This window comes from Oncorhynchus nerka, linkage group LG4 (genome assembly GCF_034236695.1).
Source record: "Oncorhynchus nerka isolate Pitt River linkage group LG4, Oner_Uvic_2.0, whole genome shotgun sequence".
Taxonomy (NCBI): domain Eukaryota; kingdom Metazoa; phylum Chordata; class Actinopteri; order Salmoniformes; family Salmonidae; genus Oncorhynchus; species Oncorhynchus nerka.
This window is the reverse complement of record NC_088399.1, coordinates 65,038,928-65,055,962: the sequence shown is the minus strand read 5'-3', so window position 1 is coordinate 65,055,962 and position 17,035 is coordinate 65,038,928. Positions and strand designations below refer to the sequence as shown.

The 17,035-nt window shown below is 42.1% G+C and overlaps 1 protein-coding gene and 1 long non-coding RNA gene across 4 annotated transcripts in view; one reads left to right on the top strand and one right to left on the bottom strand.

The window, feature by feature from the left end:
- Window positions 1–3,178: 3,178 nt before the first annotated feature.
- On the bottom strand, window positions 3,179–5,185 carry LOC115128435 (uncharacterized). 2 transcript variants are annotated; one of them, XR_003863520.2, is made up of 3 exons: window positions 4,886–5,185; window positions 3,597–3,725; window positions 3,179–3,474 (listed from the first exon to the last, which is right to left on the bottom strand). It is a non-coding gene; the product is annotated as an uncharacterized LOC115128435 (long non-coding RNA). The 2 variants fall into 2 exon arrangements; XR_003863521.2 differs by having other exon boundaries at window positions 3,623–3,725; window positions 4,886–5,127.
- Window positions 5,129–17,035, top strand: part of LOC115128434 (exopolyphosphatase PRUNE1-like) — a 26,468-nt gene continuing 14,561 nt past the window's right edge. Inside the window, exons 1-3 of one of the 2 annotated variants that reach the window (XM_029658279.2) lie at window positions 5,129–6,108; window positions 14,520–14,619; window positions 16,562–16,767. In XM_029658279.2, coding sequence (XP_029514139.1) covers window positions 14,581–14,619; window positions 16,562–16,767 — 245 coding nt within the window. In that variant the 5' untranslated portion in view covers window positions 5,129–6,108; window positions 14,520–14,580. Of the gene's footprint in view, window positions 6,109–14,514; window positions 14,620–16,561; window positions 16,768–17,035 lie in introns of both variants that reach the window. The other variant, XM_029658278.2, reaches the window with a different exon arrangement.

The following is a 17,035-nucleotide window of genomic DNA, read 5'->3' as shown; positions in this document are numbered from 1 at the left end:
GGATCGTAAGAAAATCTATACGTAAATTGTTTGGATCGTAAGAAAAGCCAGCGTGAAACATGAAAAGTACATGTTAAATTAGAAGTGTAAACGTGCAAACCCTATGTTATGACTATGAATGAACGTTCAATTCTTACTTAACATCTCCCTTTACTCGGTTACATATCTTTTTTATAAGTACAAACTTTTGTCAGTAATGTAATGTTGCAGATAGTAACCCTTTTGGACCACACTTCATTAGAATTCTATATCATACTATGAATAGTCAGTGTGTCTACCTCAGAATTGCAGCTCAATTTCTTACACACACACACACCTACCTAGGAGAGACTCAAGTCTCTCCTAGGTAGGTGTGTGCGTGTCTGTGTCTGTTTTCATGAATATATAATCTGGGTCTATAAGTGTTGAACATCCAAAATATTTTCAGAAAATAAAGCTCAAGCAACAAGGATAGCATTTGTGTGTTACATAAATTGCATAGTTTATTTACAAAATATAATTTACAAAAAAACACACTGCAATTTGACATACCAGGTATCAAGCAGAAATGTACTTGAAAAATATAAAATAATTTTGGTGCCCATCAATATTACAAAATTACTGTATCAAATGTATGCTTATATATATTATGTTAACTAATAGCAGAGAAAAGTTTTGGAATTGGCCTAATCAAGACCAAATTAAATCTGTGTGACATGATACCCTTTGGATTTATCATTTAAGAATGTCAGTGTTCTAGTTAGTACACAGTCCAGGTTTTAATCATGACCAGAGGGACCTCCTAAGAGCCAAATTATCCTAGGTAGATTTAAAACAGCATAATTCTGATGTTCTGATGAGAACTGGCAAAAGTTTTCACAAACTCCATCCATTTTGAGTGAGCGTGTCCTCCTTGACTCAACACTGAGAATTCCGAGGTGACTTAACCTGTCATCAACCATTGTTGTCCAAAGGTGGGTTTTAATACGTTTTAAAGCTGAGAAGCTTCTCTCGCAAGAAGCACTGCTGACTGGTGTAACAAGAGAAATCTTACAAAGTCGAAACAGCTCATGGAAGACCTCTTTATAAGGTTCTAGAAACACAACAAAGTCATAGAGAGTAGACGGTCTGTCCCTTCCACTTTTCTCTCTCCTATCAAGAAGCCGCTTGGTTTGATGAACCTCATGTTTTGAGGTCCTCTAAATCTGACTCAAAGGTCTGAGCAAAGGCAAACAGAGGCTTCTCATTCAAGAATGTTGTACTCTTTGGGTTGAGAGACTGGACCCCTTACATTATCTCGCAATTCTTCTTTGAAAAACACCTCTGCAGCTCAGCTGTGAGACTGCTCTCACCATCACTTTGGTCTCTATTTTTCTGTCCTACAGTGCTCATCATCAGTGAGTCGTGAAACCTTAAGCTTGATTTAGGCTGTATTTTACACACTGTTTGTACACTTATTTTGCAGTGCTCTGCAATCTCTTCAACCTCTTTCCATAGTTCTCCATAGTAACCCTCACTTCTGTAGTCCTGTAATGTGTTTGTAAAGGCACCTACTAGATCCACAGCCCTTGCTAGGTCAAGAGAGCTTGATTGGAGCATGTCAGAAAGACATTTGGCATCACCAAGCACTTTACAAAAGGTAACCAAAAGCCCTATGAAAAGTAAATCTATCTGAGAAAGAAGGCCCCTTGCCTCCACTGATCTATCAACACTATTTTCAAGTGTGATATCCTGTAGCACTCTCAGAACTGCTGGAAGCCTGTCCTTCAGATTATGGCATTCCATGTATCTGTGTAGCCAATGTGAAATTGCTAGCTAGTTAGCGGTGGTGCGCGCTAGTGGCGTTTCAATCGGTGACGTCACTTGCTCTGAGACCTTGAAGTAGTGGTTCCCCTTGCTCTGCAAGGGCCGCGGCTTTTGTGGAGTGATGGGTAACGATGCTTCGAGGGTGACTGTTGACGTGTGCAGAGTTCGCGCCCAGGTCGGCGCGAGGGGACGTGCGTGAAGTCTATACTGTTACATTGATGCTGTTGACCTGGATCACTGATTGCTGCGGAAAGAGTGGCGTTTCAATCGGTGACGTCACTTGCTCTGAGACCTTGAAGTAGTGGTTCCCCTTGCTCTGTGGAGCGATGGGTAACGATGCTTTGAGGGTGACTGTTGACGTGTGCAGAGCGTCCCTGGTTCGCGCCCAGGTCGGGGCGAGGGGACGGACGTAAAGTCTATACTGTTACATCTGCATGCCCACCTTACATCCGTAAGTCTCTGTAATTCCCTGGGCTGCTGCTGTGGATACAGCTCTTTCTGAACTGCAAGCCACTTGAGATAAACGTACGAGCCAGATACAAAGTTATAAAGCTTCTGCAGGAGAGCAAAAAAGTTAACTGCTTCAGGCACTGATTTTACAGCATCGACAAGAACCAAATTCAAACAATGTGCACATAAAATGCAAACCTTGCACTGTTTTTAATCCGTGCACACACCAGAATGCTTTCCACTCGTGACAGATGCACTGTCATAGCCTTGCCCCACAAGATTATTTCTGTAGTCCAGGCCATGTTTTTCAAGGCAATCAATTATAAATTTTGTGAGACCTGCTGCATCTAAGCTTTCAGCTGACTGAAAATGTATAAAGCTTTCATGGATAGTACCTCACAAATAAAGACTTTATTTTTTCTTTAAATCTTTGGTTTCATCTGCAATTACACTAAAAACTTCCCTTTCATTTACTTCTCTTATTATTTCACTTTGTACCATCTCAGCTAAGCCCCCAAGAACTTTGTTCTGTATTTGGTGGCTTGTGTACTTAGCATTGCCATATGCATTCATCCTTTTCTCTATGAGAGGGTCATGCTTTGCTATTTCTTCTAAGATTGTCAAAACATTACCCTTGTTGTGACCTCTGCGCTTTATTTTGAGTGGCAGTTAATAGGAGCACATCTGCAATTGTTTTAATGTAAGTACAGATTTCCCCCACTTTCTTTTTCCGGTCCTCATTTATGACATCTAACAATGATGAGTTGCTGTCAATGGCCCTTTTAAGCTGATTCCAAGCATACATAGCGTTGATATGATGCTTTGCCTTCGAATGGAGCTTAAACCCAGAATCTTTAAACAGCGCCTTTTTCCAGTTACAAAAACCTGACTGTGATGTGAAGGCAGATTCAGGTGTATTGAACAGAGAAACATGACTGTGATGTGAAGGCAGATTCAGGTGTATTGAACAGAGAAACATGACTGTGATGTGAAGGCAGATTCAGGTGTATTGAACAGAGAAACATGACTGTGATGTGAAGGCAGATTCAGGTGTATTGGGCCGAGAAAAATGCCTACAGGCGAAACAACAAGTTTAATCTTGATTTACAGAATATTCAAGCCATGAACTGTCCTTATACCAGGAGCTGTTGAAAGCCCTTTTCCTAGTACCATGCTGAGTTTTGGCAAATGTTTTCAAACACGGCTGTACAGGACCCTCTTCTCTGGATCTTGAAATGTCTGAAATACACGTTAAATAATGTGTCATATCTCTATGGAAATGAATAGTTATGGGATCCACAAGATTAGATACTAACAGCTGCTAACTAAAATGTGTAGTTTAAAGTATAGGCCTGGCCTACCATTGGGTCCTTTTGGCACAGTATACCTGGTGCTTGATGCAGTTGGGAGGGGCTCGATGACATCTCCTGACAGCTCTGGCTCACTGTCTTGCTCAGAGCCAGAGGTCTCTGTGTCATCCCTTGATACATCTATTACATTAAAATAACACAAGAACCATTAGTGTATAATCAACATAAAAATGTCACAGCCATCAAAACAAGAACACACATGAATCAACAACCAACATTTTAAAGTGAGGCTTAAATCTGACAACATCATCTATTACAAGCTGAAGCTAAACATACATTCTGATCTGGGCATGTGACTGACTGCCTGGTAGATGCTCTGACCTGGTGGTGGTAGACTGGGTCCTTGTGAAGTCTGACCACTCTGACTAGCCTCAGGTAGGGAGCTGCTCTCGTGTCCGGTGGTGATGCAAGGGATGGGGTCTGTTTGCACCTGATCTGCCTGTTTGTGCTTCTTTAAAAATAAATCTGATATCTCTCCCTTTCTTATCATGTTTAATTGACCCTATGCAAAAATAAGGCTGTTTATGGTTACATCTAAGTGTAACAGTATAGACTTTACGTCCGTCCCCTCGCCCAGACCTGGGCACGAACCAGGGCCACTCTGCACACATCAACAGTCACCCTCGAAGCATCGTTACCCATCGCTCCACAAATGCCGCGGCCCTTGCAGAGCAAGGGGAACCACTACTTCAAGGTCTCAGAGCAAGTGACGTCACCGATTGAAACGACACCAGCGCGGACCACCGCTAACTAGCTAGCCATTTCACATCGGCTACATAAGCATCCAATTATCCACATTTTAGTCCAATCTCAATCTTAATTACAAATCACCATTATCATAACTGTACCTTAAAATCAACCACCTGCCCAAATGACTAGTTTGATCATGGCTAGCCCTACTTTGCAGTAAGTAACTTAGCTAGCTATAATTTCTTATACCTTTACGATAGCAAACAGGCTATCTGCAAATTGTGGTCATCTTTTGAGTAACGTTAACAGATTGATAATAACACATGTTTGTTTTGAGTTCAAGTACGGAAATCTAACTGAGTTAATGGATTTCAAATTACTGAATGCTAACTTGCTGAACACTGACAGCTGTAGCCTACTAGTTACCCCATATTAGCTAAACATTTGTATACTGTAACGTACGACACTGCACTGTATATGCGTGTATTACTAGCACAGATGTAAACATAATGTTAGGTTAAATTGGGAACCGATCTCTCTTATCTGATTAACTGTCTGTTAATGGAACCAAAGGTCTACCGTTAACTTACACAGCGACTCGACTTTCGTAAAAGTTGTTGAGGAAACCTAAACCCGATGCTAAACCTTAAAATGTACTTCAAATATGATGCTTTCGTCAATCGCGAAAAGAGCTCGTGGAGCTGTGGAAATATTCCCTCTTCTTCTTCTGTATGTTCTTATTCTTCTTATTATTTTGTATCTCGCAACCAACGTTAAAAACGTTTTAAAAACGTCAAAATAATGCTTCTTTCAACAAGAGGTGAAATGAGATGTCAATCAGCATTAAACTGCCAGTAGCGAATTAAATATTGGGGTGGCCAATCAGATGTCAGGGGTGTCCAGTGCCACCCCGGCTCCGCCCCTGGCTACAAGGTCCCTATTTTACAATTACATAGGCTAGTCGAAAGTTGACCAAATAATGAAAAGGGCTGTCCGCTAGCCTCAATAAATACACAAATATTTATAGTTGAACAAGTCTTTGCATGTATACATGTCTTTTTTTTTTTAACTTGACTTGAGGCTTGACTTGAAAACATGACTACTCGACTTGACTTGCTCTTAGAATGCACGAATTAGACTTTACTAGAGTCTTGACCAGTTATTCTTGTGACTCGAATTGAGACTCGGACCTTGTGACTTGAGACTTGCATGTGACTCAAATAATAGTCACTTGGTCCCGCCTCTGAAAATCTCTAATGTGAAGCCGACAACGTTGCCTGCCATTATGTCAGTCCATGACATGCGAGTCCAATTACATTTTTACCTTTCCAAATTATTACAAGGCCTGCAAAAAAATATAAGAAAAAAAGGAACGCAATGCAACAATGTGTGGGCCAGAAAAAGTCTCTCTCCTCACTATCAATTGTTTCTGCAGTGATGAATTACAATCTTCAGATCATGTTTTTATAACCTATCATCCGCAGATAATCGTTGTCTGAAGCTCAAAAAGAAGTATAAACATTATTCAAATCAGGGAGCCAAATGAACGGCTCTTTCACAGATGCGATTCGGTCCCCGACGTTCACCAAAAAGAGCCGTTCAAAAAGAGCCGTTCGTTCGCGAACGACCCATCACTGACACTTTGTACCCTTCAGGAGCTTCTGCTTTTCAAAACGTGGTGTATGAATATTCGTCAAATTGTATATGCAGAGGACACGGGTCTGTAAACATTCTGTTTGGCAGAATATCCCGGGAGTGCACAACGCTGGCGAAAATGGAGGGGTTTCTACAGAGATGTAGCGCTGCATTAAAGGTAGGCACACATACGAATACGTTTACTATACATTGCATTGCATATTTTACAAATGTTTAATTTGCTCTGTTTAATGACTAGCCTTGTTCATCGCGTGCTCTCTGCTGTCTGTCATGCAATTAATTTACATATTCCATTTGTCTAAATTACTGTCACAGAGGTTGGTCACTTTTTTCCAAGACTTTGCTGCTTTTACAATTGAATTAGCTAGCCTATTACTACTTTATTACTATTATATTATTCATAATGTATGGATATCCTAACAACCTGTCAACTAAAATTGAGAGTTTACTGATTCATTCTCTCAAGTTACAATATAGCTGAATTGAAAAGAGACTAATTGCAGTATGGTTCAAGATTCCAAAAATCATTTTTTCCTGAAGATGATAATCTTTTCTTGTAAAAGGTCTGACACACAAAACACAGAGCACCATGACTCATAAGGAGGTGGTGTGTGGATGAAGAGCTAGAATTGTCAGAGAGCAAGAGGAGGTAGAATACTGCCCACTGAAACTTCATTAACAGCCATTGTCACATATTGCATCGTTGGTATGTTTTCAGCATATTTTGCAAGGGGTTGCCACAGTAGAGTCAGATGACCAATGCCATGAGAGGGTTAATGATTTGTATGACATTTTAGTCAAGTGCAAAGAACCTGACATAGTGGGGGAAACCCTCTTAAGCTATTCCCTTTTTTGTCCCACCCTGGCATCTCCTGCACACTGTATTGCCTGTGTGTACATTCAAGACTAAAGGTGCCATGTGTGGTGGGTACCCCTTGTTTATATAGGCTATGTGGGCACACGCACACATCTCTCTTTCTCCGGCTGGAGTCTGGGCTAAAGCTCTCACTTCCAAATTCCTGTGGTCCAACAGCTTGACTGTTGTGCATGTGACATTATTAATAGTGATATTAGGTGACACCTCTGTCACTATGCCTGAATGGCAGACATCTCATCCCCCCTCCCTCCTTCCCCTGCAGCCTTGGTATGGAATGCTGCTGTCTATGGCTGTCAGGCACAGCAAAGATTTAAAGAGAAGGTGTCTAATGTCAAGGGGTCGGCGATTACTCTTGAGGAGTCACCATTAACCTGCTTTACTTTAGTTTTTTCTCTCCTTCCGTCAGAGAACAGCTGTGGTGGGATATCATATGGCCCGAGAGAGAATCAGAGAACACATTCGAGACATAACGTGAGACTAATCAAAACATGTAATGGGCTGAATTGAATTCCCTTCTTAAAGCCCTCTCCGTAAGACACTGTACATTTTTTATTTAACCTTTATTTCACTAGGCAAGTCAGTTTAGAACAAATTCGTATTTACAGTGACAGCCTACACCAGCCAAACCCAGACAACGCTGGGCCAATTGTGAGCCGCCCTATGGGACTCCCGATCACGGCCTGTTGTGATACAGCCTGGATGTAGGCTTAGTTGTAGTTTGTAGTGGGCTAGTTGTAGTTTGTAGTGGGCTAGTTGTAGTTTGTAGTGGGCTAATTGTAGTTTGTAGTGGCCTAGTTGTAGTTTGTAGTGGCCTACTTGTAGTTTGTAGTGGCCTAGTTGTAGTTTGTAGTGGCCTAGTTGTAGTTTGTAGTGGCCTAGTTGTAGTATGTAGTGGCTTAGTTGTAGTTTGTAGTGGCTTAGTTGTGGTTTGTAGGGGCCTAGTTGTGGTTTGTAGGGGCCTAGTTGTAGTTTGTAGTGTCCTGGTTGTAGTTTGTAGTGGCCTAGTTGTAGTTTGTAGTGGCCTAGTTGTAGTATGTAGTGGCCTAGTTGTAGTTTGTAGTGAACTGGTTGTAGTTTGTAGTGTCCTAGTTGTAGTTTGTAGTGGCTTAGTTGTAGTTTGTAGTGGCCTAGTTGTAGTTTGTAGTGGCCTAGTTGTAGTATGTAGTGGCCTAGTTGTAGTATGTAGTGGCCTAGTTGTAGTTTGTAGTGGCCTAGTTGTAGTATGTAGTAGCCTAGTTGTAGTATGTAGTGGCCTAGTTGTAGTTTGTAGTGGCCTTTTGATTCATTCACTTAAAAGTTATTCTTTCCCAGCATCCTCCCCCCTTCTCTAAGTATGAGTTCCCATTTTAAATGGGCGTAATCAAAGCTTCGTGGCATACTTCCTGGCTCTTGTCGTCTGTTAGATTTAATGTTCCTGCCCTCTGGTCAGATGCTTCTGTTTGGTCCACATCAACCACTTAGGCCAGGTTATATCTGAATACTGCCACACAGGTCTCTGTGTTCTGATGGGCACTGGGCAGCCTTAGTTTAGCCACTGTCACTTCACATTATGGCCTCCACACATGGCTGGAGACTAAGTGTTGATGTTTATGTCTGGGGTTGTCCCTGACTACTCTACCTGGGGAGCTTTAACGCTTTGTATGCCTGTCCTGTCTCACGCCCACACACTCATGGGTTGGGGGGCCCTCAACATGCTCATCTTTTCCATAATCAAACACTTGAAGACAATTTAATGTTATTGGTTGCAGCAGTCTTTAGTTTTCAGTGATGGGACAAGGCTACCGGTGTGTTCAATAGACCGAGACAGTAGATTAGAGGTCAACCGATTAGGATTTTTCGATACAGATTATTGGAGGACTAAGAAAAGCCGATACCGATTAATCGGACGACTTTTATATATATATTTGTAATAATGACAATTACAACAATACTGAATGAACAATGAACACTTTTATTTTAACTTAATATAATACATAAATAAAATCAATTTAGTCTCAAATAAATAATGAAACGTGTTCAATTTGGTTTAAATAATGCAAAAACAAAGAGTTGGAGGAGAAAGTAAAAGTGCAATATGTGCCATGTAAAAAAGCTAACGTTTAAGTTCCTTGATCAGAGCATGAGAAAGTATGAAAGCTGGTGGTTCCTTTTAACATGAGTCTTCAATATTCCCAGGTAAGAAGTTTTAGGTTGTAGTTATTATAGGACTATTTCTCTCTATACCATTTGTATTTCATATACCTTTGACTATTGAATGTTCTAATAGGTACTTTAGTATTGCCAGCCTAATCTCGGGAGTTGACAAGCTTGAAGTCATAAACAGCGCAATGGTTGAAGCATTGCGAAGAGCTGCTGGCAAATGCAGTAAAGTGCTGTTTGAATGAATGCTTACGAGCCTGCTGCTGCCTACCACCGCTCAGTCAGGCTGCTCTATCAAATCATAGACTTAATTATAATATAATAATACACAGAAATACGAGCCTTAGGTCATTAATATGGTCGAATCCGGGAACTATCATTTCGAAAACAAAACATTTATTCTTTCAGTGAAATACGGAACCGTTCCGTATTTTATCTAACGGGTGGCATCCACAAGTCTAAATATTGCTGTTACATTGCACAACCTTCAATGTTATGTCATAATTACGTAAAATTCTGGAAAAGTAGTTCGCAATGAGCCAGGATGCCCAAACTGTTGCATATACCCTGACTCTGCGTGCAATAAACGCAAGAGAAGTGACACAATTTCCCTAGTTTAATATTGCCTGCTAACATGAATTTCTTTTAACTAAATATGCAGGTTTAAAAAAGATATACTTCTGTGTATTGATTTTAAGAAAGGCATTGATGTTTATGGTTAGGTACCTGTACATTCGTGCAACGATTGTGCTTTTTTCGCAAATGCGCTTTTGTTAAATCATCCCTTGTTTGGCGAAGTTGGCTGTCTTTTTGAGGACAGTTCTCAACGAGCCAGGCGGCCCAAACTGCTGCATATACCCTGACTCTGTTGCACAGAACGCAAGAGAAGTGACAAGTTCCCTAGTTGAAAGAAATGCATGTTAGCAGACAATATTAACTAAATATGCAGGTTTAAAAATATCAAATCAAAATCAAATCAAATCAAATTTTATTTGTCACATACACATGGTTAGCAGATGTTAATGCGAGTGTAGCGAAATGCTTGTGCTTCTAGTTCCGACAATGCAATACTTTTGTATTGATTTTAAGAAAGGCGTTGATGTTTATGGTTAGGTACACATTGGTGCAACGACAGTGCTTTTTTCACGAATCACCCATTTGGCGAAGTAGGCTGTGATTCAATGATAAGATAACAGGCACCGCATCGATTATATGCAACGCAGGACAAGCTAGATAAACTAGTAATATCATCAACCATGTGTAGTTAACTAGTGATTATGTCTAGATTGATTGTTTTTTATAAGATAAGTTTAATGCTAGCTAGCACCTTACCTTGGCTCCTTGCTGCACTCGCATAACAGGTAGTCAGCCTGCCACGCAGTCTCCTCGTGGAGTGCAATGTAATCGGCCATGATCGGTGTTCAAAAATGCTGATTACCGATTGTTATGAAAACTTGATATCGGCCCCAGTTAATCGGCCATTCCGATTAATCGGTCGACCTTTACAGTACATATCTGTCAGGTAGTTCCTTCCTTGACTGTGTGTGCCATAATTCTTTTGTTGTGATTTAATTGTTATTTTATAAACAATACAAAACATACACATACAAACAACAACATCATACAAACATCAACTACATCACACCTGCCCAGACCCACTAGAACACACCACCATCTCCAGCGCCTGTATCACTTTCCGCCAGGCCTCAAATTGCAGGCCTCTTTCCGCCACATGGCCTCTCTGTGTGGCCCACACACTTTACAGTTTTAGATAATAAAGCATTTTACTTTTCCATTGCGTTAACGACAGACGATTGGTTGATTTGCAGTTTTTAAGTCTACATTTTTTAAAAGATGATTGACGAGAAAATATTGTCCAACCCATCGGGTATCTCACTGCACCCTCATGTGCCGTGTCTTGAAATATGCAGACAGACGGATTAAACAAAATGGTCTATTTAAGCATTAAGGCCCGAGGGGGTGTGGTATATGGGTAATATACCACGGCTAAGGGCTGTTCTTAAGCACAACGTAACGCGGAGTGCCTGGATACAGCCCTTAGCCATGGTATATTGGCCGTATACCACAAACCCCTGAGGTGCCTTATTGCTAATATAAACTGGTTACCAACGTAATTAGAGCAGTAAAAATAAATGTTTTGTCATACCTGTGGTATACGGTCTGATATACCACAGCTGTCAGCCAATAAGCATTCAGGGCTCGAACCACCCTGTTTAGCATTTTGTTTATACATGTTTTTTGTTTTGCCTATCTAAGGAATGTCAACCTGCCCAAGTTCATAACCGTTCCCTAAAGTTAAACCATACCCATTACCTACCTAAAATAACACTATTCCCAACAAAAGGGGAATCAAGGTGGAATTTATTTAGCTGAAAAGTTATACTGATGATGAGGATGAGAAAAGAAGCATAGAATGAGGAAAACTAGGGGTTTGTCTCTCTTCCCTCTCTCCAAACAACTTGCTACTCCATCCACCAATTCCACGGTTCAGCCTTATCTCTCTAAGTCCCTGTGCTAAGTGGATTGGAGAGAGAACGCCTCAGTGTGGTGCAGTTTTACATTAACCAGAAGAAATGAGACCTATGATGGGGCTCTCAGAAAGGGGAACGGGTGAGAGTAGCCAGCGTGCCTTACTGCATTTGATTTGTGTTTCAGCAGTAATGGAACACTATTGGCTCATCAATATCAACCCAATGAAGCTCGCAACCTGGCTCAAAGTGATCCCTGGCTTGAATGCTGCACTCAAATGCAGGCCTAAATGGATTGCTCTGTGAACGTGGTCGAATTCACATTAGCGTGGGATATGGGGATAACTGTTAGAAAACAGCACTGCCCTATTATGTAACAGTAATTGACATTTCTCAGCAACAGAGTGAGTTGAATATGAAGCTCGTTGCAAAACAGTTCGCGTTTCCCATTAACACCGTTGGCTACACTTGATCTGCGAATGGCACACAAGACAGGTGCACAAGGACATGCATGAAGAGCAGAATCAGAGCATCCTGTCATAATCATGGTACTATCATAACACTCCTCCTCTACACCTCCGTATTTGTGTCAGGCCTACGTTTTCCCACCAACCAAGTTGTTCACCTCTTATCTAACCCTTGTTTATATTTCTAGCCTCGTCTTTGAATGGATACTGCAATAGTGGATTACTACAGCTGTAGTAGACGTCGCCCTGAATCGTTCTGTTTACATTTACATTTACATTTAAGTCATTTAGCAGACGCTCTTATCCATGTTTACCATGTGGCTGTTGTGGATTCACGTTTGAAGAGCTCTGCACACACACACACACACACACACACACACACACACACACACACACACACACACACACACACACACACACACACACACACTGTTGTTAAATATAGTCTCCCTTGGCTCCTGTTTGCCTGCTCGGGTCTGTCCACTGCTACGCCTGATGGGAGGTGCCGCGCACGCTGGGAAGAGGGAGATAAGAGGGAAGGGGAGGCTGGGCGGCCATGACGCCATGTTGTCGTACACTCACACTGGCTTCCCGTTAGTGCCGCCCACGGGGCACTTACATTGGGCACTTAACATGGGGCGAAATGGCTCTCTCTCCATCCACACACTAAGCTACAGCCCATACTGATGGAGAGGTAAAACTGTCTAGAAGGCAGACCTGGACATATTTCTTGATTTACCATTGAAGTCAATAGGATGCACATCTAACAAACAGACAAGGGGGAAAAAAGGATCAGTGGCAGCTAGTAGGCCGGTGACGACGACCGCCGAGCGCCACCCGAACAGGAAGGTGGCCCTAAAGGACAAAGTAGTTGTTAGCATATAAATCCCTACCAAATAGTTAGTGTTTGGACTTCTTCTCCTGGTTTACAGTTAAATGACAGGTTTCCAGCAGTTAGGTCCATAAACTAACGGAACTAGCGAATGAAAGTGTTCATCACTGCTGCCAATGACTGGAACGAACTACAAAAATCTCTGAAACTGGAAACACTTATCTCCCTCACTAGCTTTAAGCACCAACTGTCAGAGCAGCTCACAGATTACTGCACCTGTACATAGCCCACCTATAATTTAGCCCAAACAACTACCTCTTTCCCAACTGTATTTAATTAATTTATTTATTTTGCTCCTTTGCACCACATTATTTTTATTTCTACTTTGCACATTCTTCCATTGCAAAACTACCATTCCAGTGTTTTACTTGCTATATTCTATTTACTTTGCCACCATGGCCTTTTTTGCCTTTACCTCCCTTCTCACCTCATTTGCTCACATTGTATATAGACTTGTTTATACTGTATTATTGACTGTATGTTTGTTTTACTCCATGTGTAACTCTGTGTCGTTGTATCTGTCGAACTGCTTTGCTTTATCTTGGCCAGGTAGCAAATTGTAAATGAGAACTTGTTCTCAACTTGCCTACCTGGTTAAATAAAGGTGAAATAAAAAAATAAAATCAATGTATAGCAGAGTGCTTCAGAAGAACTTAGCTAAAGCCAGACGGTTGATTCAGCTTTTTGTGTCCTGCCATACTGCCACACACACACGGGTAATTAGTGCTGTCACAGCTTTGCCATCATCCCGTCACAGCAAGGCCGTCTCCCCGGTGTCAGTCATAATATCGTTTCTATCATTATGTCCCAGATAAAGCGATACTAATCTCACTCCTTATCACAGTGGGTCTACCAGTCGATGGCAAAATGATCTCGCTGAGTCCAACAAGGCTGTGTCATAGTTGTAGCTGAACATTCACTCATTGTTATTAAAGACGTACCGCAGCGTTTTTTGAACATTTACTGTTGAAAAGCTATGTCCTAGGTATAAATACAATGCAGTACACACACTAAAGGGTAAAGAAATACGTTTTGAGCAAAATAGTTGTGTTTTTTTGACACGACAGCAAACTTCAAGGAGTGGGTTTGATGGGAATCTGTGATTTCATCGGCCCTCCTTCTTGAGGAGCAATAGAGGAGCATGTCTTGTGCTATGTCACGACTTATCTGGACCACCTATTGAGATGTGCCTATTGTTAAATAAATAAGTTGTTAAGTGGACTGAAGTGCCACTTTAAAGTAGGTGATGTTCTTTGATTATCATAGCCTAAGTAGATTAAAAGCAGCAGTCCAAAAATGATAGCATAGACTAGATGCTAACTAACTACTGTGAGCCAGAATTAAATATAGGTCTACCATTCCAGTCTGTCAACATGGGATTTGTTTCACTAGGCTATTCTTGGCTATTCATTAACTGACTGCAGGCAGGTATCTAGCATTCTGGCGGTGGTTTGCCAATGCCAATGCTTTTTACATTTTGACTAGTGTAGCCTTGGCTGTGTAAAAAAAAAAAACGGTTTAGAAATCTACAATGTATAAATCTGACAAGGAATTTTCCCACTCTCTTTACTTCCCCCTCTCCATTCCTTCCTTCCTTCCTTCCTTCCTTCCTTCCTTCCTTCCTTCCTTCCTTCCTTCCTTCCTTCCTTCCTTCCTTCCTTCCTTCCTTCCTTCCTTCCTTCCTTCCTTCCTTCCTTAGGGCAGTTCGGAGGGCAGCTCTGGGATCCACGTTGTCCTTGGCAACGAGGCCTGTGACCTCGACTCCATGGTGTCGTCCCTCGCCTTCGCCTACTTTCTGTCCACAGTGAGTCAGCTAGCTTCTAGCCTGTGCCGCCTCTCATTAGTGAATCCCTCAACCCAGGTCGAAAATGAGTTACCATACCTGAAGTATCTATTCCCCTTCTCATATGTTTAGGTTTTTTATACGGTAACAAGTAATTGACACTTTACTTCAGGGTCGCTGGAAGTGGGGTCCTAGTGCCCTTGACAAACTTGGCCCTCGCAAGAGGCTTCCAGAATGATCTTATGCAATTATCAGCCATGTATTTTTGGGGTGTCTCACTACTGAGATTTATTTTGTTTCGGCACCCCTGCTTTACTTGAGTCATAAGGACTACATAACACTCATAATCACGACATAACGTCAGTTATCATAAGCTGACACCAGTTATGCCATGATTATGACCGTGTTATGTAGCCCTTATATAACAGGGGTTTTTAGTAAATTGTTACCCAAAAATACATTCACTACATGGCCAAAAGTATGTCTGCTCGTCAAACATCTCATTCCAAAATCATGGGAATTAATATGGAGTTGGTGCCCCCTTTGCTGCTATAACAGCCTCCACTCTTCTGGGAAGGCTTTCCACTAGATGTTGGAACATTGCTGCGTGGGACTTTTTTCCATTCAGCCAAAAGAGCATTAGTGAGGTCAGGAACTGATGTTGGACGATTAGGCCTGGCTCACAGTCGGCGTTCCAATTCACCCCAAAGGTGTTCGATGGGGTTGAGATCAGGGCTCTTGGCAGGCCAGTCAAGTTCTTCCACACCAATCTCGACAAACTATTTCTGTATGGACCTCACTTTGAGCACGTGGGCCTTCCCAAAACTGTTGCCACAAAGTTGGAAGCACAGAGTCGTCTAGAATGTCATTGTATGCTGTAGCGTTCTCCTGGCATCCGCCAAACCTAGATTAATCCGTTGGACTGCCAGATGGTGAAGTGTGATTCATCTCTCCAGAGAACGCGTTTCCACTGCTCCAGAGTCCAATTGCTGAGAGCTTTACACCACTCCAGTCGATGTTTGGCATTACCATGCTGGTCTTAGGCTTGTGAGTGGCTGCTCTGCTCTGGAAACCCATTTCATGAAGCTCCCAACAAACAGTTATTGTGCTTACGTTGCTTCCAGAGGCAGTTTGGAACCTGGTAGTGAGTGTTATTGCTCTTAGATGTTTCCACTTCACAATAAGAGCACTTACAGTTGATCGGTGCTGCTCTAGCAGGGCAGAAATTTTACGACCTGACTTGTTGGAAAGGTGGCATCCTATGACGGTGCCACGTTGAAAGTTATGGAGCTCTTCAGTAAGGCCATTTCACTGCAAATGTTTGTCTATGGAAATTGCAAGGGGTGTCCACATACCTTTGGTGATGTAGTGTACCTTCTGGAAATCTTCTAGTATGAAGACCCATAGACTCTATGTTGTGGTTGTTTGAAATCAAATTTGTAAATTAAATACGTCCTGCTATGCAGTAATTCATATATCTCCTAATTTAACTTGTTAATAGTGTTGAGAGAACTGGGCCAAGTCCTGAAGCACCCCCGGCTCAGAGTGACTCATTTCTAGGTCTGAGGTCCATGAATAGCTTGACCAAGCGTAATCAAAATTCCCAGAAGTCACTCGGATCATACTCAAGCATAAAAACAGTGTCTGTGCCCTGGCCACCAGCCACCGGTCTCTCCTTATCTTTCGTTACTGCATTGATCCATCTGCCCTCCCTAACCCCTGGCTATAGCTGCTCGCTAGCCTATACGCCCCCGCTACTCATGAAATATTCACACAGCCTCAGATACTCAAGATACGCCAAAGGTCTGAGAAGGTGGACAATAACATTGCAGAGGAATCCCAGCTAACCTCAGCAGGAAGGTGTGTTGGTGTCAGATGTCTGTTTTGAACTGGTCTCCCTCTTCCATCCTTTCCTCCTCTCTCTCTTTTCCCTTCCTCTTCTTCCATCCCCCTTTGTTCCCAGGCGTCTGGCAGCTCGTGTAAGACTGTGGTGCCAGTGCTGAACATCCCGAGGGCCGAGTTCCCCCTACGTTTAGACAACGTGTTCCTGCTGAAGGAGAGCGGGGTTCCATCAGAGGCTCTGGTGTTCCGTGACGAGGTGGACCTGGCAGGGCTCCATAGAGCCAAGAGGCTGGTTCTCTCCCTAGTGGACCACAACGTGCTTCCTAGGTCAGGGGTTGCAACATGACTCTTCCTATTTATTTTCTCACACTGTCACATCCTGACCTTAGTTCCTTTTTTATGTCTCTATTTTAGTTTGGTCAGGGCGTGAGTTGGGGTGGGCATTCTATTTGTTGTTCTATGTTTTTGTATTTCTGTGTTTGGCCTGGTATGGTTCCCAATCAGAGGCAGCTGTTTATCGTTGTCTCTGATTGAGAACCATACTTAGGCAGCCTGTTTTCCCACTATGATTTGTGGGTAGTTGTTTTCTGTTTTG